General features: G+C 32.9%; 1 protein-coding gene across 1 annotated transcript; it reads right to left on the reverse strand.

Moving 5' to 3' along the window:
- Positions 1 to 814: 814 nt before the first annotated feature.
- Positions 815 to 26,129, reverse strand: LOC126843498 (ankyrin repeat domain-containing protein 6-like). The gene is made up of 9 exons (XM_050581060.1): positions 25,844 to 26,129; positions 9,405 to 9,669; positions 8,428 to 8,625; positions 5,476 to 5,574; positions 4,309 to 4,407; positions 3,862 to 3,996; positions 3,006 to 3,353; positions 1,303 to 1,513; positions 815 to 1,062 (listed from the first exon to the last, which is right to left on the reverse strand). Exons 2-9 carry the CDS (start codon positions 9,648 to 9,650, stop codon positions 959 to 961), a joined length of 1,440 nt encoding a protein of 479 aa, XP_050437017.1. The 5' UTR covers positions 9,651 to 9,669; positions 25,844 to 26,129; the 3' UTR covers positions 815 to 958.
- Positions 26,130 to 27,981: the final 1,852 nt, after the last annotated feature.

Consider the following 27,981-nt stretch of genomic DNA (forward strand, 5'->3'; position numbering starts at 1 on the left):
ATTTGATATTTAGAGTAAACAACCTTTTTATATGTAAATGACACAACATAATATATTTATACGATCTATAAGATATTGTAATTTCTTCACACTTTAGTCGGTATAACCGTGCTTGTTTATCTAAGATTTCATCAGATTACATCTCGTAAGCTATTTTATTGACAATAAAATGTAGATGTATTTCTTTTTTATTGATCATGAATAATTTATTAAAAAGTTATTTCTACCTAAAAGCCAATACGTAGGTTCACTACGGGATATTGGTTTTACATTTAGTTTGAACAGAAATTTAAAAGTAGCTATACAGACGTTTGAGAAAAAAATAATTTTGTTTTGAAAGGTATCCGTTTTTGTCAAAAATTGTAATTATAGTTTATTACATTGTCTATAGTAATGTTTTTAAATATTTTACTAACTTAAAAATAGCTACACAGAACACGTTTTGTTTGGTTCATTATGGTTTTAACGAAAGAAAAAAACAACATAAAATATAATATTTTAAGAGCTGTACGTTGGTGATTTTTGAACAATTAAAAGGTTTTTGTAATATTTGATGAATAAAAAGGCAAAACCTACTGTACATATTTTTTTATAGTTCCACCTTTGTTACTAAACAAATATTGCCCGCCAAACGTCAATCGATTGGTCGATCTACCTACACTTTGAGCACGAAAAAAAGGTCATTACGACCTTCAGAAACAGACGAGTTTGCTTATAGGGTTGGACAGGTGACACGATTATAATAGTTAACAGACAATTATATATAACTATATTACTATCAAAGGCAATAAATATTTTATTAACGGAAACAAAATTAATAATTAACAACGTTTTTTAAATCTATATTGCACAAAAATATATATATATATAATACAAAAATAATTGGAAAATAATATAAAAATTAATTTTGTACGTTTTGTTTTTTATATTATACACATAATGACTGAGGGCGCACTGATCATACAATGCTTTCCATGTTATTGCTGTCCGATGGCAGTACGCTTAACGATTTAGGCATTTTGGAACTTTCAACGATCGACACTGCGCCGTTTTCCATTAAATCTGCAACGGTTATTGCAACATTATTGTATTATAATAAACAAATATAATGTAAATTATAATAAATGTAATGCAGTTACAAATAAATATAAGCGTCATTTAAATTATAATAAATTGTTATAAGGGATATAAGGCGGGAGAATAGGTAGGCAGGAAATAAACTTATGTAAATGGTAAGCCAGAAAAGGAGTGAATGACGACTTAGCAATAAACGGAGAAAATAAAGTCATGTTATGCACTCACGGGACAGTGACGGTGACGGGCCCTGCGAGTTGCTGAACATTTTCGTGCTGTACCCGGAATCGTTGCACGGTATATCGTCGAGCCGGCGGGCCGTCAGGTAGTCGAGCCGCCACCGCAAGTTTGGGTCCATGACTGTAGTGTCGATGGTACACTGGGCCCGGAACCGGTCTTCCAACACGCTGTCGTTATCGCTGTCAACTTCTTCGGTTACCTGTGCGGCAATAAATGTCATTACGCTAAGTGTGACAAACGAATATAATATATGGTAATATTGCTACCCTTTTGCCACTTGGCGGCCACACTATAAGACACGATTTAAAGTGATTTATATTGCCTCGCAGACGCAGTGTTGTAAAAAAGATTTTTTAAATATAATTGAACACTGTACTGAGTACTCAAAATATTCCACGCTAAGTCTATATTTTAAAATACATTTCATCGTGTTGTTGTTGTCGTTTTAAGTTGTAGATATTAGCATTATAATTACACGTTACTGAACGGCGGACATCGTGTAACGTTCAAGTTTTTATTCGAAGAATACCTAGGCCTTTTTTTTGTTCTTTAGCGTATAAAAATTGTATCATTATTTTATACTCAACCTTTTAGGTCAACATGTTGACAAACAACATTTCTTAGTAAAAATTGTAACTTGATTTTGAATAATTAAAAGATAAATTATAAATATGATTTTTGTTCTTCGAATAAGATATTTTATTTTATGTGCAAGTATTTTAATTGATTACCAAATACCAAAAATAGTATTTCAAATAATATTTTAATACTTCTTTCTAATTGTACTTAAATAATTTGCAAAGCACTGTAATGGCCCAGATTTAAAGGAGGGTGGGTCCTTGGGGTCCACTCTTGATCAATTTCTCCGGTGACCAAGACATTTTAAATCCGGGCTTAGTATTGTTGCTTTGTTACATTTGAAAAATATTTGTTGCAACATATCAAAATTGACATTGTAATAATACAGACCTAAATCGAGTTATCGCTGTCACCAACGTACTCAACAATCAGTTTCGCCACACTGCATATTATGCCTCGCATACGTGACGCTTATAAGAATCCGAACAATTACTTAAGTCTAGGTGCTATTTAAATCCTTCGCGCCGTACCTTATCGAAGCAGTGACCACGTAATTGCTGTTGGCTATTATTACGGATGACTTTCACACCCGATATTTTATCATAAGAAATTAATTAGTAAAAAGGCCGACGAGTAGAGATATTATACCTACGTGGTTTTGACAAACTGATTTAAGCGCGTATTTCCTAATTCACCGGATCTCCCATTACCACCGAATTTGTCGATTATTTTATGCCCGATACTATTATTATTTAAATGCCTATTTAGTATATTTAATCGCTATTCAGGTCGTGAGCTGGCGCTCGGCAAAAACGATAAACTCATCACGTGCGCGCGTTAAAACCGTTTCTGATATTATTACTTTGTTTTAAAAACGATCGCGACACAATGAGTTTTTTTTTACCCAAGTGCACGCGCTTAGACTCCGTCGCCCACCAGTTTCTCACAATGAAAAGATGGGGGGGGGGAGAAGGGCACGCTCGAACCGCATAATATCACTGTTATTGTACGGAATATCATAGTTACACGTCATGACAGATTTAATATTTTAATTTATACGTGTACGTATAATAATACTATTTAACAAAAACAATAATGACAACGATGTTTACCCGTTGTAGTTTTTCTTTGGACAACTTGAGCTGTTTCTCGACGCAGCACAGCCGCCTGCTGAGATTGTCCTCGGTCCGGCATATCTGCCGCTTAAGCTTTTTCGTGTTGTGGTCCAGCCGAGCTTCGAGCTCTTTGAAGAACGGCGCGCAGTAGCACGTGTAACCCACGCCCACAGGCCCCTTCCTGATGTTGCCCGCTAGGTCCAGGTAGTACTGTTCGCCCGCGTGCAACGGTTCGTCCGGCAGAGAGTTCAGTTTGGGCTTGGGGAATTCCTTGGTATCCGGGAAGTAATGGCAACCGTAGGGCGACCACTGTTTTTTAACGCTGCCGTCCGGTCGTTTTTTACCCTGGGCAAAAAAATACACTGTCTGTACCAGGGAGTCCGAATCGAATAGGAAAAACGTTAAAAACGGGTTTCAGCCCCCAAATCGCAACTAGAAAATCACCGAAGACGGTTAGGTAAATCATAAAACCAAAACTTACAATAAAACCGTTTATTAAAAATCGAGCTCCGATTAAAAAAATAACATTCTATGTTATGTATATTCTAGTAAAATAGCTATATTCATTATATAGTTTTGGGGACCGTTAAGCTGAAGAAGATAGTTTTGCGGATATTACCTCCACATAAAATTGCTCAATGAGATTATGTAAATGTTTGTGAATTGCGAAAACGTTTTATATATTTAACGATTAAACTAAATAAATGTTGACTTCTATCTTCCTTTCAAATTTTCCTAGAGCTCGATGGGTGACATTGCGTTTAAGTTGTGGAAAACCATAAATCAGTAATGTTTCCATTTCTAACTTCCCTTCGTTTGACCCCACTAGCTTATGTAAATTGAAAACTCTTACTTCTTTATGGTCTTTAATGGTGGATTTTTTGCCGCTGCTGCTGCTCTTTTTCTTCACATAACTGGGATCGTTCAAAATTTCCAGAATTTCAGTCAAATTCTTGCGCTCCGCTATGTCTTTGGCAGTTTCGTTTTGCTGAAAACGCAGAATTCAAAACAATTGAAATAAATGTATAGTAATTATAGCTTCACTTGTAACGGTTAGGTGACAATAATGAAGATAATAATTGGATAATAGAGATAGTACTATTTGAAGTATTTTTAAACATTTATTATTTTTTCTCTATACCGGCTACGCGTATTTAAATTTACTGTACACTATACAGTTTGAAATAGCCAATAACTACTCATATTATAACGGCACGATAACAAAATACAAGGCCATAAATATAGGAACAAGGTAAAAAATAACTATTAACCTATAATAACAATAAATGTATATAATCACCTTGTTTCTCAACATGGTATTACACTTGGCCTGTAATATGATTCTGGTCAATTTCTTCCTGGCCATAGCCGCAGCAATGTGCAGCACCGTATCACCGTTCTATTAAAAAAAAATTCACGTTAATATATTGTGTTTAGACACCCGTATAAGAGAAAGCTTCTGTGCAGTATACAATGTGCGTTATGTTGATTTTTTTTTTTGGCGTGTCCAATTTTTGTCAATGGGACCTATTCATACTAACAATTCAAAGCCCAAGGGCGCTTATAACGCAAAAATGATAATGCTGGAAGAAGTAAACAATACCTTATAGTATAATAATAATGTCTTTGAAAAAAATTATGAAATATCTTGATTCTAGACCCGTTGTTATCATTTTTTAAAAATCCTTCAACTTTAGAAGCGTCGGTGGGCCAGCAATTTTTGAACGATAGAATAAATATTTAAATGGAGTTTGAAAAATAGTTTTACATTTTAATTCCCTCAGTTGCTACAAATTAAATTTTCATTTCATATAAATTACATGTGAGACAAAGCCACTCTTCATCTAAGCCAGCCATTTATCCGCCACCATCCATTTATTCACTCTACACATCCTCATGTCTTCATGTATAACATCTCTTGCCCGTTTTACAAATTATTCATTTTCGTCCGTTATTTTAACAACATCCAAATTTATTCACTCTAATTTTACCTGCTATTTGCGCAACTCCCCGATCAGCTCTTATTTACTAACCCCTAATTCTATATAACTCATATAGTCGTCACTTTGTTTTTCATACCCCTCAATAAGACTTTTTTTATAAAAATTTGAATTGCATTCGAAGACCTTAGAAGCCACGGGTCCTAGTATATTTACCTTTCCCTATTTGTGCTACTCATAATTTCGAAGAAACCGGTAAATTATGAAATTAAAAGAGTTAAACATTCAATAATTTAGCTTTAAAAACATGCAGACCGTAGCCGGTAGCAATGTAGTATAATAGCTTATTTATTTAAAAACAAATTAATTATTTGTTTAATGGAAGTTCAGTGACACAATCGAAGTTTTAACAGATATGTTTCCTTGTTTTACACTGTGTTATTAACCATTTGTTTTTGCATACCCATTGAATATTTTTTGTAATGTAAAAAATATTAATATTATGGTCATAAAGTTTATTTTTTTACCTTGTTTTGCTCAGACACTTTGCATTGAGCGCTCAGGAGAATCCTAAACACTCCGGCGTGCCCGTACCTGGCACTCGTGTGAAGTGGCGTGTCACCGTACTGGAACATAATATAAATAATAATTATTATTTTTATATTTTTATACATCTTTTGACGTAAAAATGTTTTTATTACATTCGTATCGATAGACAAACGTATGGTAATGACTTCGATAAATTTGAATTTCAAAATTCTCGGGCCATTATAATAGTAATAATATATTATACTACTGCAAGTCTTTATACCGAATTTTTCAAAACGGGTTTAGAATAGTGGAATGTCTCGGAACGCGGCTGGTTTAGGAATATACTAATACATTATACTGTAATATGTGTAATAATGATTCAAAACAAACACGGTTTTGTGAAAAACTGGAGAAAGAACGCATAACAAACAAACGTGTCTGTTCGATGAGCTGAGAGAGTACATGCCGCGGCGCGTGACTAAATTCGTCGGTGGGTTTTCGTTGTTGGTTTTTTTTATTGTTTTTTTAACTGCGAAACGATCAAATTTCATTAGTCGGTGTCTATATCACGATCGTTGCACGACTTGTGCCGCCGGACAGTAAAATGAACAACACCAAAACGCGTAAACGGAATACCTAATTAAGTTCTCTGTTTTTGTGTTGGTAATTTGTTCCACGAATTTCCACGTCTGTACAGTTTTGTGCTAACGCACTAATTGAATCTTTACTATACAAGTGCGAATCGATTCACAGTTGTGAGAAGGTGGCATTTATTTTCACACGCCAGAGAACCCTCCCCCGCCCCCTCACCCCTGAATAAAATAAAATAAGTAAACCGACTTATTCGTGCATACCCTGTATTGTTTGCCTATATCACAATAATGATCATCAAATTATCTCAATCGAGCTGAGTGTGTAATATTTTATGTACAGTAACAGCTTCAATGCATATACATTTATGCGATGGGACCATTAATGGCGCACGGTAATGAGTGTTAAGCACCGAACAAGAGAGGCCAGGTAGAAAAACGTAGATGGCTAAAACGAGAATACTGAGATGGATATGTGGAGTAATTAGAGCATAAATAGGTAGTTAGATAATAGATCTAGCAGTTGTAGTTGCGTCATTAGCATGTAAGGGGGAAGACAAATTTAAGGATATAGATTAAGATAGTTTGATACTTTATTCCCGTAGAAATAATATGGAGATAAATCGAATAGCAAAACGAGTATGACAGATTAAATGACACGTAGACGCAGAGGTAGAACAAAGAAAAAATAAGTTGCTGGTAAAGCGCTCGATGTGCGTGGAATAAATATTGAAGACAAATAGATAAGTGTAGAGAAAATAGAGTAGGTTGAGTGACTCCACTTATAGAGATAATGTGAATAAGACGATTTGTATTATATTATTATATAATATTGTACATTACAATATTGTATAATTTAAAAACATGTTTGGCGCTTTCCTTGTTCGTAAATTGAATTTTCTATATAGTTTCTTTCAATATTGGTCCGTTTGAATTGAACCAAATAGACATTTGAATAACCATTCAAATGTCTACATTGCAAAAATAATTTGAGTAGATTTACCTCAACGCCGGAGTATATAAGGCTTTATTCTTGTTTTTTTTGTTGTTAATGAACATTAATATAGTGTCTATAGGTACACTTATTACTTATGTTAGGTGCGTTTGTGTAAAAACCGGTCCTAATGGTAATATAAGTGCTGTGGTTTTGCCGTTTTCGAGTTTGAAAATATATCCATACTATATATTATATGGACTTTAGAGCTATAATATTATATATTCACCTAATACTGTTGATATGTCTATACATGACACATTTTTTTCACATTAATAATTACAATAACTATACATGTATTATATAATTTGACGTTTATGTTTTTTACAATCATCTCTACAAAAAAAAAATACATATCTTGAAATACATTTCAGTCGGTAAGTTGTTGATAGAATTCACCACAATATATCACAGAAAAAGAACAATGTACACAAAACTGTTGAAAAAAATATACCGCAAATACTGTTAATTTGTCATACATCACACAATTCACAAGTGTAACCGTAACAGATTGAATTTCCAAGAATGTCACGGATACGTGTAAAAACAACAAGCGATGATATGACCTGACCTGACTGCTTGTTTGATCTCTCAGTTGGAAATGGAAGTACTCGCTGTTCAGAAAAACTAAAGTATGTTTTTAACTTTTTAAATAATAAAACTTGATTAATCGGGCAAACATACGATGATAAAAGATAATGTACATTTAAACGCCAGATGAGTGTTATTTATCGTTATGGTGTTGAAATTTAGACTAAAAATATATTTTTGTGGATACTGGTCAAATGACGATACTCAATAAATTAAGTTATTTTTTTACCAAGCCTATCCTTGTAACAAAAAATTCCTACTTTTGTAGTACAACGCTATTCGACCAATGGCCAAAGAAATATATTAAATCTATTTTCAGTTCTAAAGTTCTAATATGTGTTCAAAAATGATTTTTAAAACATGTTATTTTTAAGTTTAGTAAGAAATTGTGTTCTAACCTCTAACTAGGGGTTTTCTAGTGTGTTGCATGATAAATGTGTTCGTGGTTATACATATAATCATGCAAAAACGCGGGTAGGTTTTGTATGTAAGCAGTTATTATTATTAAAACGTAACTTTGGTACCCGAAAAAATAGCACAAATTTTACAATGTCTCTCTTAGGAAAAGAAGAGTAAAGTTTTAATTTTTTAATTTAAATTCTGTAATAGTATACTGGATTATGTAAAAAATCTCTATTAGAACGTACCTATACCTTTAAGTACTGGATATTACATTGCGTCGTGTATTCCAATGCAATATGTTCTGATGCTTTGCATCAATGAGATTCGTTTATTCTACGATACTAGGAAACGGTTAAATGGTATTAACTCACGTTATTCTGGACGTCTGGATCACAGCCGGCAAGTAATAGCTCACGACAGCTTTGGTTGTGCCCATTTTGGCAGCACAGGTGCAGAGCTGTTGAGCCTCCGTAGTTCTTGTGGTCCAGCTGGCTGCCAGAGGACACAAGCAAGGCGACCGTCTTGCTGTAACCCTTCCAGCTGGCCTCGTGCAGAGCCGTGTTCCCGTGCTGTACAAACAGATAAGAAAACGATGAAAAATTATTAGGCATTAACCATAAAAATCCAAATAGTCTTAACGATCTGGAGTTTTTATCCCCGTTCATTTAATACAAATTAACGAAAAAAATCGCATGCTATAGTTGCTTATTTGATTATAGCCTAAGTCTTTAATACTACAGTCAGACAACTGCATTAATTTTATCAGATACCTACAACTAGAAATAGGTAAATGATACTTAAAAGGATACTCCAGGAAATTTCTTTTAAGTAGAAGTCTGGTGTCAGAAAAACATTCAATTAGAATAAGTTGAGAAAAGAGGTTGTGTTCTTGTATTTTTGAGAGGAATAACAAATTGGTAGAATTTACACTCAATTTCGTCATTATGAAGTGTATGGCTTTGCTATTTTTGACCCTGATATGTTGTCCTTTATCATTTGTGTCGGGTATTTCCACTTTAAACCTTACTCTTTCAATGCCTTCTATATGACATTCAATTATTATTATGGTCATTGTTTTTTTTTTTTTTTAAATGGTTTTGCCACTTTGCCATTGTTGCCGATTTTACTTTTCCCACTTCAATACTTTTTCATTCAAGCCTTTGGGAATCTTGCCCAATAGAACGGGGGTATGTCGAATAAACTAGGTTTCAATGAACTGTGTAAGGACAACTATCTCATCCCTCATTCTGATTATCTACTTATTTATGGCACGCCCCTCCTCCTCCAATCTCGTTTGTGTCAACGGCTTGAAACAGGATTGTGTGCATTTAGAGTAAAAAAAACTTACCAAGCTATCGTGCAAGTTAACGTCGGCCTTGTGCCGCAAAAGCAACTTCAACACGTCCAGGTGTCCTTCGGCCGCGGCTATCTGCACGGCCGAATATCCGACAGCGTCTTGAGCGTTGGGGTCCACGGACTTCTTGGCCAAGAGCTCGGTGACGGCGGGACAATCACCTGTAGAAGCGGCATAGTGCAAGGCTGTCCGGCCGTCTTCTGGCATCGGCGGCTCCTCAACCGGGTTCAGATCCACCATCCCAAGTATTTGGCATTATCTGCGAGGACAACAACAATTATCAAATACTGTGAAAACAATACTCGAGTATACACATTTACTCCACAAGGAGTCAGCCATCGTTTGCCGGCAATGACTAAATAAGTTAAAGCCGGCGTAGAAACGAGGTGGTCTCTAAGGTCTCGAGCAACAGAAAATTGAACATGCCGCTATTAATATTTGTACACAATGTATAAAATACTATATTCAGATATACATTGCAATACACGAATAACACTTACGCACGATGCCATCGTTATTACAATTTTTAAGAAAACGTTTAAATTTGAATCTGTACAATATGTGTACACTATAGTCGAACAAAATTATGATTTCGAAATGTATTATTGAAAAACAAATCATTAGTGGCACCCCAATGTTAATTAATTAATTTTTGTTTGATTTATTACATTTAAACAGGCAACGTTTAATTAGTAATTATAATAGTACCACATGACGTGATAAATATACAGTGCGTGGAAAAAAGCTAAGGTTATATAATATTAGGCATAACAGATATAATACAGCGAACAAAAGTTCGCATAAAAAAGAAGACATTTCTCCAACTCAAGGAAGAAAATTGAATCATGAATTTTTTTTGAGCAGTGGGTCCACTGAGTCTAGTTTTCTTTGTATCCAGCCCAAAAACATATTCATGTTAAAATATAATTATAAAAAATATTCGAATAATTTTCACTTGAATAAAGTATTATCTAGATGATTATTTAGATAGCGTTTTATTCGAATAATGCACAACTCTGGTTATAATTAATACAACATAATGGTTTAATTATTTCAAAAAAGAATCTTGGTGTTATTGAACTCTGTTCAACGCCTCAATTAATTGTGAGTTATTTTACACCACAAAATACATAAATAATGTATGTATTTATTGCCGTGGCAAAAGTGATATAAATATAAATTTTAAAATAATTGATTGATCAATCAACATTAAAAAAATCCATGTATTTATTTGTACGTACATATGATTTACCTTGTGAGTAAGACATAAGTATTACCTATAATTTATATTATAGTACTTGCTCGGGTACTTCTGAATTTTGATTATATCTGTCTCCATGCCGTTGTGCAAGTGATTATAACCGTAATAATTTGTATAATTTTTAGATTAGCTACAACGATGGGTGCATACAAAAATTACTAGTTGCAAACATTCCTTTTTTTTTTTATTATTATTCCAACCTATAATTTTAGGTGCCCGATAATTGTAAAAGCGACGCAGTGTAATGCTCACGCATGTATAGATACGACTATTATATAAAATAGGTAACATTATATGTGTAAATGTATATAGTCAAATGGTCTATTTGCAATAGGTAATAAAATATAACGAATAGATAATTATTACTTCGCACACACAGCGCTATATAACTGAAAATTATACAGCTTTCGCTTCCTCAAAAAATGGGCGGCTCATTCGCCTTATTCTATCCGCAGGTTTATAAGCATTGATAAACAAGATATTTTTCACAAAGCGGTATAACTTATAAATAATAATTATGCGAACAAGCAATGATTAACCACCCTGTATTACCTAGTACTATATAGTACTCATGTGTACCTAGTGTAGTTAATTAATGGTACAAGTGTACTAAAACTTCAAAAGTGTATAATAATGATATTATTTTACCAATAATAGGCACACATTAATCGAAACCTTCAGCGAAACAAGTGGTATCTCATTTCCAATTTTTCAGGGTGAATAAAATAAACATTCAAATGTATATATTGTTTTTTTTTTTTTTTTTACATAAATCGGCACCTCCAACAAAACCTAGATTTGTCTAAATAGTTGAAATAAGTAAGATACTTTTTTCTGGGAATGGGGTAGGGGGATTTTGAAATATAAATAAGACGGAAGTCTAAAGGAGTTTTAAAAAAAAAATATTTTTTGTGGTTACTGCATGATTTTTTTTTTTATAATCTTTGTTGTTACTCACTCAGCAGACTACCGAATATTATATACCACTTTATGACTTGTTGTACTATTTATTTTATTATTATTAACGGTTGTCATAAAATTGATACTATTTACTATAGTATACTATAGTACTACAGTTATTATAGTGATATTTATTATACTGGATAATTTATAATAAGGTTGACCATTTTTTTTAAAACATTTTTTTATGGTCAAAATCACCATCTATAAAGGATGTCATTTAGACATAATAGTATCCGGTTAGTTAACTTTTTGTGACCGCACGATTACTTCTAATGACACTGAGGTGTAATTCTATAATATAATATAATAAAATGTATAAAGATGTTATACTAGTGAGTTGTGTACTAAATTGGTGTAATTCCATAATCGTAACGGGCGATTATGTTATTACTATTAAACGTTTTTAATACAAAAGAGCGTTTAAGAAACCTACTTTACCTACTATAAAATATACATTATACTATATGTATAGTATACAAGTAATAATGCACTTTTGATTTATACTAAAGATTAGCTGTAAAGCAACCAAATACATTGTAGGTATGATCCCGGATCCGTATGTAAATTGTAATATAATATTATGATCACAATCGTATATGGCGACGTGCCGGGGCGGTCGTTACCAAACGCTATTTTTATAATATTAAACAAATTACATTTTTTTTTTTTTTACTTGTTACGCGTAGGTACATTCCATTGCTGATATAATCTTATTAAAATTAAGCACGGCTGTAATAAAACCTAATGTGTTTTGTAAATCTGCTGATTGTGGATCGCGTTAACAGGTGTGAAGCAAAAAAAAAGGAGAATTTAAATACAAAATTTGTACACATAACTTTGCTTAAAATTTGCATTTCTAATCTATTGGTTTGATATGCGTGTAGAACGTGCCTACCTATTATTATGGCCATGTACTTGGATAGGCCGCTTAACGTGCAATAGACATATGAAGCGAAATTAAAGTGTATGTGAACTGCTGCAATTACTCAGGCAAACAGGTTAATTTCTTATATTAAACACATGCACTCGTGTTCTATTTTAACGTTTTCAGATAGTACGGAACACATAAGAGGAGTGGCTAGTTGGAAATCGTCAAAGAAGTCTGTAAGATTGGTTTTTTTGTTTCCTTTCTAATGTGTGTGTTGTGAACGCATTTCAGGATCCGTATTTATTTTAAACTTTAAAGTGGATCCAGATCTGATTTAAAAATATGAGAGCAGCTATAATAATGTGTACTTGGAACGATCACGGCAGAAAATTGACGAAAAAAAACAAACAAATTATACATGTCAGTGAAGAAGTAACTATTACATGTATATGTTATGTTGAACACACAATTTTTTAACTAGCACATCGCATGTCCAGCGTGAGATTAAAGTGGTGATAATGTATTTCTAAATACAACGATATAACAATATGTTCAAAGCGAAGCTGAAGAAGTACTGAATTTATTGTTCATTTTAACAGTCTTTTTTGGCGTATTAGACCAAGCGTTGAAAAAGTTAGTTCTTTTTAAGTTTTAACTTCCATTAAAAATTTGAGAAAACCTATCAAAAAAATTAAATGATATTACATGGTTCAAAATTATGACACGCTGTAATTTTCAATCTAGAAATTTCCATATCTTAGATTTTTATTGCAATTGTGATACAGTAAGGCAGGCGATGGACTGACCTAAACATAATCATCAACACTACTGCTCGTTTTTGCATACAATTTTAAACAAATTATAATAAAATTACAATTATTTTCAATCAAAGAAAGGCTACCATCCTATTATTAATCATGAAAAATCATAATTAAATAGCCAACTTAGTCTATTTGTCTTAAAAGAATATAATTTTACAATTTTTTTGTAGGTTTCAGTTAACGCGCGTGGAGACTTTAACGCCCCAAAGAGGTTTTCGAGAGCAGTGTTGACAATTAGAGATAACACTGTATACCAAAATAAATTAGTTAAACTAAAATAAATAAATTTATACATATTTTTAAAAAAGGACATCATTTAAACTAAGAAATATAGTATATTAAAATAATGCATTATTAATTTGTAAAAATTAACAAACGATTTTTTTTATAGAAGTAAAATGTTTTACATCAATTGATATTTTTAATAAATTTTTAGTGTAAAGAAAAACTGTTTGTTTTAAATATACATTACGTGAACTGCCCGATTAACTGTTTGTTTTGTGACACAGCATATTATTCAGTTCTTATGTATACATAATATAAGTAGTAATAATAACATTATAGTTTATAACTAAATTCATAATTGGTTTACGGGTAGAAAAATACACATACGCGCGATGTATGCAACTCTAAATGCGCCTATATTATTGTACATCTGCGCCTCTAATATATTATTGTAATTTAAAATTTGTACGGTACTTTAGTTTATAATCCGTTCAAATGAAATGTTTACCCACACAAAACGGTTACGCCTGCGTAAATAAAAATTACAAGTGTGTAAAAAAAAAAAAAACATCTGCATCTTCCAAATTTATAATAAATATATTACTATCTCATCATACGGCAACGGCCTTACACCATATATTATATTATATTGTAATGGTACTTACATTAACATGCTAGTGTGTACGGTACGTTTGTTTAATACCTAAATTATATACGTATACATGCATATTGTATTTGTTTGTTTATAACGGTCAGTCCAGCAAGTACTTCGCAGTCTTCAAGCTGTATGGGCGCGAATTACTGATGTGTGTTGTTATACATATATATATATATATGTATTTTAAGTACTCGAATGCGAACGCGAGACCGACGTGGCGTGTCAAATTTGGAATGGGAGCATAATGAATGTATAATATTATATAGATAACGAATAGAATCTATTAATAACCGGGCGAATTCGGCTCCAGATACACTGTAATGTGTATAACATGCAGATCCGATGATACATATTATAATTATATGTATATAAAATAACAAGTTTTTGTTTGTAGTGGATGATGCTATTATATTATATTATTATGTACACGTGTATTATTATAGACCTATAACGATAAAATACGTGATCCATTTTTTATTGTGTTTTCATTAAGCCGGACTGTGACACGTCTCGCGCGCTACTTATTCGTTACATGTGTTTTTTTTTTCAATTGCCAAAATGAAAGAAGAAAAAAAAACGTAATCGATGATCGATAACAATGCGCAACGTTGTTGGTAATTGAGTATAAACCGAACCCCAATGGATTTACTAGATTAACGCTTGTATAGCCGGCAAATTCGATTACAGTCTATTATATAGTCGCATTATATTATATTACAAGACTAGCAATGTGTTGATCATGGAAAAAAACCAGCCTATGGAACGACTAAAGACGTTAAAAGTGTGCGATGCACGTTTTACACTAATCAAATATTGTACTAATATTTATCTTGAACAAATATATATTAATAACAATGTAAAATAACGAGTTCATCGCGATTAATATATTTTAATACGTGCAGGTAGGTCTAAAAAAAATGTGTTTAGTGTTTACTGTTACACTGTATCCAACCTAGTTATAAGTAAAACCTATAACTTACTTTAAAATTACATATTAATTCTCTCACAAAAAAATAAAACCTTTATACTCGTTTTTCAATTATTCAATGACTTAATAAGGTTGAAAAATTGGTAATGTTATATTGTACAGAATGTTAGTTAAGTGGATAAGAAAGATAGATGGGTATTGTGGAGATGAGAAAGTTGTGACGCATGTACGATGGGTCTTAAATAGATAAAATAAAGAATGAGAAATTGAAGTAGATCTTACATAAATTAACTCTTTTCTGGGCGCAGATTTTGGGTTTAAAAGTCAACCTGTAGTAATTTCTATATATTGTATAGGGAGGTGATAGGTATATAATACAGATGGAGATCGTGTGTTATGAAATTAAATGAAAGTTAGGACTGTAATAATTGAAAGAGAGTAGGAAAGATAAAACAAATAATTCTATAGTGATAAAGGGCAGAGTATCTGAATAGTAAATGTGATAGATGTCACATATTGTTTATTTCTTACAAAGATGACAAAATGAAGATGAGCTGAGGAAGAGTCTATAAGATATAGACTGGAAGTATCTAATTTTAAAAACTAAAATAGTAGGTGAAACCGTTTGGTGGAAAAAAGCAAAATTAGGTGATTTTGATAAAACCTTAGTTTACCAAGTTTTTTTTTATACGTTTTACGATGAAATGACAAGTGATGGAACCTCTGTAGAGGGGAAAGGAGCTACGTGTGGTGGGATTCTGTGGGATTCGTCTGCTGCTTCATTGCCTACACTCCAATGTAAGTGTGAATCCAGATAGGAACTCGACGATTTTATTTACTATGTTGGGCATAAGCCCATATAGAGCACAGATCTAATAGAAACATTAAAGAGGTTAGAGAAAATATTGAAAATAGACAAGTTAGGGGATGTGTTGCAATAATCTAAAGAAAAATTAATAGTGGAGCGTTAATTTTTTACTAATAATAACATTCCAATGTACAAGTAAAGAGAAATGCTTGAAATTTATCAGGAACGGTGATGTCAAGTCTAGGAACTGTACAATGTGTAAACTAGCCAAAAACCACAGATTTTTTTTAGAAGGAGGATTACGGTTACTCTATAAAATACATAAATTAAGATTTCACGACTGGCATACACATTATAATATCTGCCAACCATATCATACACACTTTACACGACTGTTGTTACAAACATCAAAACATATAGGTAACAATAATAATGATGTCGTTTTCCTATTCGATGTGGGAAACGCTGACGGGTAATGGGACCGAAAAATTCAACGTTTATACGGTATTAGGTATGAATGATAATTTATGTGTCAAAGAGATTGATTTGAACAAATGATGTGAAAACACAATATATGATCTAGATAGCACCGTTGAAAATGTGGCAGAATCTAATGTAGCTAATATTATGTCAAACGTTCACCACAGTAAATCATTATATACCGTAATAACGGGAGGGGGGCACAATGGAGCAGAGACGTTCTAATAGAATATTGCTTCAACCGTGACTTGTACGTCTAAAGGTTTCTTACATACATAGTTGTTGTGTCTATGACAGATTTGAAGAGATGGGTGTGAGAAGGCCAACGGACGAATATTTTTAAAATTTGTTTTAATGAATAAGTATTTAAATTAAAAATATGATTTCAACCTTAATGGAATGCCTCTAAAATGTAATCTGTAGGTCTTTATAAACATTCTTGTTTATAGAAAGATGTGATGAAGTAAGTTAAATAATGTTAGGATTTTTCTAGTAGTCAATCGAGAATAGTATTGAAAAAGCGATTTGAAAATGAAGACTATTTGAAATTTGTCATATCCCTAGCACAAACTCATGTAAAATTTTCAATCAGTTCCAGCGCACACAGCTAAAAATCGGCGGAATCCATTTGGTATCTAAAAGTATACTATAAAACGAGAAGCAGATAATTTCCTAACCTAGTACCAGCCAATTTTGGACACTCCACGTCCGTAGGTCAGTCTTATCGACTCTTGGATATTTCTGAAAACTTTCCAAGTACTACCAATGAATGAACACGTCTAGGATTTGGGTAATTTTCTTGCGATTTGGTGTGTATATATAATATGTGTTATGGGTGAAATAATTTGAATTTTGTGGTACCTAATCATGTTGTAACGTTGCCATGGGAATGTTCGACATCCACATTGGCTATTGCAGTTGTTATACCATGACAGTTTGGGAAAACCGTGTGAACTGATAGGAACGAACATTGGGTTTGTAAAAGACAGCTGTGCTATTGAAATATCAAATAGACGCATGTTAATTGATATATATACATAGCACTCATATTTGGATGTGATCAGTGGTCTTTTGGAAATGAGGTAAATGTGCATATAGTGACCAGGCATGATGGCTACGCTTGCGTGGACAGTGCATTGGGGGCGATTGTTTGATAGTACAGGGGAAGTTTGGGAATTTACAGATTATATTTTGTAAAGTGAGTTTCAGCTATTTGTTTTTTAGGCTATTGCCGTACTAAAGAGGATTAGGAGGATCAGTTAGGATTTGAAACAACAATATCAATCAAAAACGTCGCTATAGCTTTGAGACTGAAATCCTAATCAGTAAGAAAATGTTACATTGAACAAACGATAAGCTAATTAAGAAAACAATAGAATTATGTTTGTATTTGTCACCGTGATGACAGAGTTGATTATTTTTTTTATTGTATTTTTTTTTTATCTGGCTGAGAAAATAATTAACATAAAACGAATACTGTTCTCTGTACCTACTGTATAGGAGAAGAAAAGACAGTAAACCGCACATTGGTTATTGACGACTGAAGAACGTTTATCGTTCGCGGGCTCTGATGATATTTTAAATAATAGTATTGATCATACAACAAAGATGATCAAAAAAAAGAAAACAAATCAGTTATTAATGAAAGGTTAACGTAGGACGTGGGTGACCGTCGTCGGTAGATACGATCAAAGAGACTACACGCCTACGCCCTGCGTTAGAGCCGAGTTCCACCGGTGTACTAAACGATAATAAAAAACAGTTTTAACAAGGACACACTTTATAACAATATACCGGCGAATGGTATTTCTTTTTGCCTATGTATAATATTTTACACGCATGTTATACCCGTCTCGAACGGTTTTTTTGTACCTATGCTAGAAAGTACATTATAATAATATAGCTGTAACGCGCGCATTTTCACCGAGTCCTAAGAAAAAATACAATAATATAACATAGGTATGACACCGTGTAATATATTATTATTTTGGTAATCGGTCACGATAATTCATTACCTACAAGTGATCATTGATTTTCTATTATTATAGGTCGACATTTTTTTGGTTTTTTTTTTTTTAACAACGGATCTTTCGGATTTGCACGGTATTAGTGTGAGTAATGCGTGTATTAGTGTTTAGTATAGAAACAAAATCTCCTAGTCACGGAATGCCTTGGGGCGCATGTGTCATACAGTTATGTGTATACCGAGTGGGTGAGTATAATAATAATTACACGTAGATATGTGGTGCTTTATGGGGCACTACACTCTTCTTGTTTTGTACACAAGAAGTAGTGTGTACCTACTCGGTATTCGGTGATATTCGGGCTCTTGAAAAGTTCAAAAATTTCCTGCCAGACAGTACGCGCCGGCATTGCGTAACGCCTTGATGGACGTTAAAGCGTTCTAATGGAATTACATTAACCCGAAGGCGCGCTCAGTGTATCTTTTTTATTATTATTTTTTTTTTTAAACGACAAGACGAACTTACCCGGAACGCACCGGTCTTGGTAGACTAACAACCGTCGTAAGGAGCGTTTGTTTTCCTCGCTCGTTGCTCATCGTCTGTAATATACTATGTACACATAGATGTATTATTATTACGTTATACACTACACAGTAACTAGTATGTTGTTGCATCCTGTGAGGGCTTTACAATATTTGAGAAAGCATTGTTTTTTTTTTTTAACAAAAAAAGACATCACGACTATTAATTATATCGAGTAAGACTTAGAAGAGTGTACAAAATCCGTCGGAGACCGGCGAACGCCTTTTGTACAAACATAATACTATCTATACGATATATCTGAATTTAGGTTTTTTTTTTAACTTTCTCTTATTTGTTATATATTTTTTTTATTGTTATTATTATCCTTTCGATCTGCGAACCTGTGTTATGGCGTATTTATGTAAAATGCACAATATAAAATCGTTTCCGATTTGTTATACACATTTGTCAAAATGATAGACTGGTGCAGTGAAATTTTGGTGAGAAAACTATCTATACACAAGGAAGTCGCTATTACGTCGCGATCAGTTGTAACTCTCGAGTGCAATACAATATCAATTCTATCTATTGGTAGAAATAAATTAAAAACGGTTAAGACGGTGTGCCGGATATGACAATGGTGACATCATATTTTCGTTGTAAAACTCTGTATAATATATTGATAGGTGTGCGTTTGTTAAACGGGACGAATAAGCATTATTTGTTTTACATAGTTAAATATTACACAACAATGTCAATAACTTGTATTAGCTTGAGTATGTTCAGTAGTCAGTGCCTGTCGATAATAGAACTAGAAAATATTTGAACAATTTTTTAGTGAAAAAAATTGTAGAACTTTGGTAGTAGGTAAATGCATGCGTGTTATACATTTTAAGAAAGTTCTTTTATAAAAAAAAATGGCTATAAACTTATTTTTAATGATCAACTTTACTGCTTATTTGCGGGGTTTAGTTTGATCAGTTACTTCATATCTTTCGTGGAATTATGTTTGAATTGCTGATTACCGATACGTACCTTCCCAGTCGAGACTTCGATTAGGTATATTAATAAACGTCACAATTAAAACCGAGGTTGTAACTTGTAACTAACTATACTTTACAGAACTTAATCATCGTACATGATAATCCGTTATAATAAAAAGAAAAATAGAAATAATTTAAGTATTAAAATTTATATAAACAAATTTAGACGCTGAAATGTATGTAAATTGAGTGTTTTTCAAATGCAATAATATATCATACTTTTACTATTAATTTGTCGAGTCAAGTTAAACAGTTAAAAACAATATGATTAATGCTATCGTAATAGATTTAGAGAAAACGGTAAAGTAAACTTCAATGGCATAATCAAGACATGACAAGTAAGATTGACAGTATTTGTCAATAAAATTATTTTCTATCTGTTATTGTTTTACATTTTATAGATTTTCGAAAAAAATTCTGACAAAATACCGAACATCACTCATAAAAACTCAATGAAAATATAACTTCAATTATGTTAACTTGCAATTTTTAAAAAAAAATAGCTTACACCTTATTTTATTCTTACTACTTCAAATAATTAATTTAAATTTCAGTTCGCCAAAGGATCTACAACAAGGTTAAATGATCTAGTTTTTATGATAGTTTCAGTTACATTTCTTTATTGGTGTACATGGCATAATATTGAAATAGGTGGACCGAGACCTTATAAATACAATCCATCGATTGAAAATGTATATCTATATAGTTACAATATAATTGCCTGTATTGGTGTCCTGTTTCTTTCCCTCTTAAAATCGGAATGACCTTAAAAAAATATTCGGTTGTATGTTATACTATTATAATATAATAATTATTGGATTAGGGCCACTCAGTGATTTTATTTCGTCCTGTCTACAGGGGCAATCATCATTTGTTTATGATTACCCGTGTATGTGTGTGTTTACAAGCAGAAATATGTATATATATATATATATATTTATATACAGTATCTGGACGTTGGTAAAGAAAATGTTGATTAATTTTCGCTAAATGACCCGAAACGAATATAGTAGTAATAATAATGAACTTGGGTGGTAAAATGCTTGTGCGCCTGTAATACACAGTGGTATGACGGAAGAAAATATAATAATTACAAGCGTTATGAACTTTTTTTTTTTAACTGGAACGTCCAGAAAATATATTACTCGTACCTCTACGTGATAGGTATAATGTATTCCAGGTGGGTGGTTTTGGGTCGGTGAAATAATAAGTTATATTTTTGAATAATAATAGCCCCGGGTCAGAAATGTGTAATACCTAGTAGCCACTCGAGTAATAATTATTATTTATAAATTAGGACTAATATTTTAATAAACAATACTTCAAACTACCGTATCCTATATATACTAGTACACTACCACTATTAAATCCGGAATGTACGTATTAACGCATTCCACTCCGTTGCTTTCTTATTAACATTATATCTAAACGTATGTGTTCATTAATGATGAGTTCACAGAATTCTTTTCCTTCACACCTTATCTCATACGAACTGAGTCGGCCAGCCAAATTTTCTCTTTCTATCTCTCTCTATCCTCTAACAAATCTTACGCGTCTTCATTCATCCACTTTATCTTCAATCTACCTTTACCTTTAAATCCATCAACTCGTTTTAATATTTTATTAAAATTATATGATGCTATATAATTTCATACATTTATTGAACTTGGGCATTGTCTTAAGCATCAAAATTATGTATCTTCGGCTTTAAATATTTTTACATAATGTGCAAATGGCTATTAGATGGAAAAATGCATTTATGAAACTTGTGTACTATGTCATGAACATATTTATATAATTTTTTAAAATCAAATTTAGTTATCAATTTACTTTTTCCCATTCCCATTTAAACATCTGCCTTTTTCTAACTTCTTGTTATTTGTCATTAGCTGCTTATAACTGTTGTTTATATTATGCTGCTATACGTAGGTATAACAAATAACTTGTTTGCTTATGACTACCTAAGAAAGAAAGGGAACATATTATTAGAAAAATAGGGTATCTATGATTTATACCGTCTATTTTTTTTATATAGTCAAGACTGCATAACCAGTAGAGTAATTGGCTTGTAAGGATTCGAATCCAGGTCGTGGGTTGCCTCTTCTACGTTTTTTGGAGGGGAAGAAGATTTAGTTATTGATACATTGATATATTTTATTTCTGTGGTTTTAGCTTAGTGTTTTTTAACAACTATAATATATCTTTCTAATTTGCATAACACCTATATTACCTACACTATATAGTTAACAAGTTGAAAAATATGTATATTTTTAGGATGTTTTAATTGACTTTTATTGGGAAAGTGTGATCTTTTAGTGAACGTTTTTCTGAACTATAGCGCCAACGATAACCACCACCTATGAAATAAAAATATATCTTTTTAACTTTGTATCGAAGCAAAAATAAAAAAACAATTTCAACACATGAAAAACGTAAACAACCGGTGGCTATCATGTGAATGGCGTCTGAAGAGAACTGTACCGGTTATCAATGTGGCGCCAAGCGATCAACACACCGGTATGAATAATATAAAGGGTAATGGCATTGTATAATTTGCAATAACGTTATGCTATGGACAGGACAGCAATAACGGAGCCTTTATTGTACATTTTATAAGTGTATTGTGATGCGGGTGTCTATATATATTGGCTTGGCTACGGGTACAGAAGATACACATGGGTGCATTGTGTTTGTATAATAAATTACAATACTATCCGAGCTGTGTAATTATTTTATCAAACTGATACTGTATCAAACTCTTTAAACGATCGCAGTGCGTGGTTTTAGTTTTAATCGTTGTTTACCTACCCAGTAATAGTAATAGTTATTATTATTAATATTAGTTATTTTTTTTATCGAGAATTCAATCGGTTAAATCGACACGTTACTGTATATTAATTATTATCGAGTACAGTTAAGAATATTATGTAGGTAGGGTGTAGACATAATGTATTATACATACATTTATGAAAAGCGCGGCGCGGCGTACCTTCAACTCATTCCTGTACGGAGAAAATCAAATCTCCAACGCCATGACTTATAATAACTTGTTGGAAATAAATATACCTATTACCTACTCGATGAGTCGAAACCGCATAAGCGCTATCATGAATATAGTATTCATTGTTGTTATTATTGGCTGGTTCTTAAATAAACAATTTGTTTTGGCTTAGCATAAATAAGCACCATACTGAACGATCCTCGTAGGTATTTAAATAACTATTTGGATGTAATATGAAAGTACAATATTCGGCGTTACACTTGGAATATTAATTTGTTCCGCAACAACGCAAGTCAGTACAATGTGTTAGCAATTTTATTTTTATTTTACCAGCGTTGGTCGTCAATCGCTAATGTTTCAATAGGTAGCTGCGAAGATTGAATTATATGTATGTATATGTATATAATTATATATGTACATCTATGAGTTATTGTAATTTTTAACAGACGATCAGTTTTTTTAAATGTATTACTCGAGTAAAAAAAGTTGGTTTTAAATGATGTGTGAATGGTCATAATTCATAAAATTTACTGTACATTTATTGAAGGGTGGAGTTTTTCTTAAATGCTATTGTGTTTTTGTATTTATCTAGTTTTGGTTCTGTATTTATAATATAAATTCGAGATGTAATTTATTAGGATGCAATTTATGATTGATTCAATACCATGCTTATTTCAATAATTTGTATTAAATCAATATAGATGTACACGTTAATCAACTCTAAAAAAAGTTTTATTTATCATTCGCACCATACCAGATTATTGCTTTTTAAATTCCTATCGCAACACTTCAGTTGATTGAAATTCTGCCCAACTGAGGCACCTAAGCCCTATACATGTGCTAAGTATAGGTATTTCGTTTGGTTTGTAAATATCATACAGCAGCTAAATTGTGAGCGGTGTGTCTAAGAATTCAAATTATTATCACACAAGTAATAGCGAATGGATATTTTCTCAAACGTCTGTTCGAGTTAATAACAAGGCGCGTGCGGTGGTTTTCTACACGATATATAGGTATAACCAACCTTGATGTGCGATTATCTCGGCGAAGATTAATTTACGTTTAAACCAGTTCTGTCTGCGATCTCCCTAAACAATAATGCGCACGATAATTTCATTGATTGCCATGTTTCTAGGTCAGACAGATATTATAACCATCGGTAGTGGCCGGCATAGGCAGGAGAATGCATAATAATAGGTATATGAAAACGGAATAATAATATATGGAGCTGATGGACAGGTCTTCAATGCACACAAACGGTCGATGCACACGGGAAAAACTGAATGCAACAGTAAACACAATAAGACGAGGATGAAAAACCAAGCAAAACAACTGCAACCGTCGTCTCAATGCGATTGTACTTCGAAACAAAAACAAAAACGGAAACGAGAAGATTAATATTCGTGTAGACCAACGCCTACGCTCACAGGAGCGGAACAATACAGAGCGGACGTTGGTCGCCTATGAGCATAACCATTGGGCTATGCCTTAGAGGGTAAGTCATAAGACATGTATACGTTTTGGTTATTATACTGTGAAAACAGTTCAGCGGTCCATTGGCCTTTGGGTAAGTTGACAAAAAATACTAACAACCACGCCCTCCCTCAAAAAAAAAAAAAAATATCGGTGAGCTTTTGGTTTAGACCGGCCAATATTGGATATTAAACAAAAAATGTATAGAATTCGTATAAACCCCAATAAACATAGAATTTTTTTTTTTATTAAATGGATTTTTGGCCATCTTTGGGTTTGTCTCTTAGTGTAAAATACTATGTACAATTTGATCAATTAATAGTACGATTTTTAACTATAGGAAACATATTTTTTAGGCCAGATATTTCAATTTCACAAGGACCGCATAACAACTCAAAATCTTATTTCCCTATAGGCCTACAGGCATAGCTAAGAATAGAACAACAGTTTTGAAAAAAAAAATTTAAAACCTACGAAAGGATCTCTTTTGAATTTACGCCCATGAAGCAAGGAGTCAAAACGGGTACAAAACCAAGGAAGTTGGAAAACATTTAAAACGTTTTTGAACTTTAAAACCAAAAAAATATATAACCGTTTTTAGATTCAATAACACAACTTAAAGGTGATATAAAAATTAGACAAAATATGTTAATTACGACTACCTTTGAAGAAATGTAGTTTTAAAAGAGTGAGAATGGACGGTGAGTTAGGTTAAATTAAAATCCAAGTGTCAAGACATTATACAAATATCCTTGTAGACCAAGACACCGAAGTTGTAGCGAGAAATGGATACTTGTTATTAAATTGTCTGATGTACAGCATTTTTTGGGTGTAATGGCCCCAAAATAACTGTTTTAGTTATTGTAAGGAAGGGATTGCCAGTCAAGGGGAAAGGGTACTAGTCAAAATAGACGCCACTGACAAAAATAATATCAACAGGAAACAAAAAGCCAACAGAGAGATTTGTAACCCTTTAAATTTCCATAATAGGATTTGTTTTTATCGAACGTCCTGGATTTATATTGCAGACGAAACTTTTTACCTTTTATCAAGCAGTTGTGTAGAGCTCCTTAATTACTTGTGGTGCACTCAAAAGTCAAAATTAAGATACGGTCCAACATTTGGGAAAATTTTTCTTCAGACATTTACTATACGATTTTTCAACAATAACTAGAAACGACATTACTCGTCTTCTGCATATAGACGACTAGCATTTTTTGGGTTACTCGCACCGCTCTAGTTTGAGTGGTAATATAGCTCCCCGTGGGTACAAGCGTCCCGACAAACAAAAGGATACCTATTTTGTCATTGTATCTCTCTCACTCCCAGAGAGAAATACAATGAACAACTAATGTACAATTGATGCACAGCAATACTAATAATAATAATAATAAAATCGAGATATATTCAGTGTGTACCTGTAGGAATTAGATACTCCAAATGCGTGATGCGCAAGGTTAGCCCGGTTAGGTAAGATGGTCAGGCGTGTGCAACGGTAACAAACGCGAAAAGTGTCTCGACGCACTTGGACAACACACGGCCGCAAGTCTTGTTCTCGACGACTATCAACGCGTTTCGATGTTGGCCGTCGAAGAAATCATAATAATAATAATAAAAACAAAAAACAATAACGCACACACTACACACACGTTGACAGCACGTCCAGGAGGAACGCTACTACTGTCGTGGCCTCGCGCGGTGTTGTCGAAGAGTGTACAAGTATAAAAATGATGGCGACCGACCTCTCGAACAGGTGAACGGGCGGCGATGGTGGGAGCAGGAGACCGGTAAAAAAAAAAAATAAAAAACGGATAAAGAATTTCGGTGAGGGAATACACACACACACACTCACTTTATATTATCCTGCGCGCACGACCGACGGTATAGCTGCCTGACCCATACTTGCAGTTATAGAGTACTTATCTTATATTTATTATTATATCTATATTTACTTACACTTTTGCCGGAGAAGTGCTCGAAGAGAAAAATATTAATATAACGTTTCCCCCAGTGCCGGCTACCGCCAACATTTTGAAACGCTTACAACTCGTGAAATAATTGTTCAGAACTGGTTGTCGATGACCGGTAAAAATGTTCATTTGTAAATGTTACAGCAGCATATATTTAAAAAAAATGACCACATGGATACTATACAAATTAGACCCATTCTAGAATCGACTAACAGCGCGTTGACTGTAATGAATATCACTTAGGACTTGGCCTAATAGAGTAAAACAATATACAGCCTACATACAGCTCTCCTAATACACGAATAGTATAAAACATAAAAAAAAAGTTTCTGTTAAAGTAAACCTGCGTTATCTATGTATGCATCAGATACAGAGGATTTAGGACATGGTTTTTAGGAAGGCATTCGATTAAAGGAAATATTTAGTTAAAATATTTTTTCGGCCATAAACACTTTTTTGCTATATTAAAACAAGTATAAGTTGCTTGGTATTTATATTAATGTCAACATTGTGTTTATATTATAAATAAGTATGTTCACAGACTTTAAAGTATGCCAAACCTTGATTTTGAATAAAAAATGGAAAATTTTGGACGTATATTGTCATTAATTTACCTAGCCTTGGTAGTTGGTTATATCTCATATTATATGTCACAATATAATATTATATATTATATGGAAGAAACCCAACTTAGTATAGTTGACAATTAACATTGAATACAATTATTTAAAATAATGTTTGCATTAAAATACTCTTATTCAAATAATCAAATGCTTAAAAAGTGTATATCCCAGTGTTGCATTAGGTAATGAGTATACCTCTTTTTCGGCACTATTATTCTGACATTTATACACATACAATACTTTTATCCAGCCTCTCCAGTGCAGTTGTGAGATATACCTAATTTTTTGTAATATGTACACTATACACACACATAGATTTATTTATTTTAAACAACTTCTACAACCGTATCCGTTTCCATTCATTATTATGCTTTTGTCATTTGTCTGTCGATTACCCTAGTAGAGCGTTTCAAAAGGCGTGAAAACAATTTTAAACTAGAGTACATTTCAAAATATTTACCTTAGCTATATTATTTCGGGAAAGTGACTTAAACGCCTGTCGCGCTGTCGAAAAACGAACGGTTTAATAAAAAAATAAAATACCGACCTGCAATAGTAAGTAGTAAAGTAACGTTTCTATAATTTTCTGGATATTTACATGTGCTACCGCTATTATATGCATTTCTCTGTTTATTAATCGGACGGTATTTTTATAGACTTGTTGTCCGTGAAATATATAACGCGTTTCACCGTGTGCACATTATATTCTGCCATGTCGTAATTACGTTCAGGTGAAAACTAGATTTACATATTATCATTTTTAGTACCATTATTTACAATTTTTCGACTTGTCATTTCAAGTGCATCTCGTCCAACAAACCGCTAAGATGCGAAGACATACGTTTAATCTAAATTTCACGACTTTATATGACTCTCGCCATACCTGCTTGCCTTTCAAACGCTTTCCGACCGTCTTTGGATAGTTAGTAGAGCAGCAGCTGCAGCAAACTGAAATAATGTGTC

This window comes from Adelges cooleyi, unplaced genomic scaffold (assembly GCF_023614345.1).
Source record: "Adelges cooleyi isolate 19-005CV unplaced genomic scaffold, UGA_ACOO_1.1 ACOO_flye_CR_arks_rails_tigmint_CR_PRNA_574, whole genome shotgun sequence".
NCBI classification, from domain to species: Eukaryota; Metazoa; Arthropoda; class Insecta; order Hemiptera; family Adelgidae; genus Adelges; species Adelges cooleyi.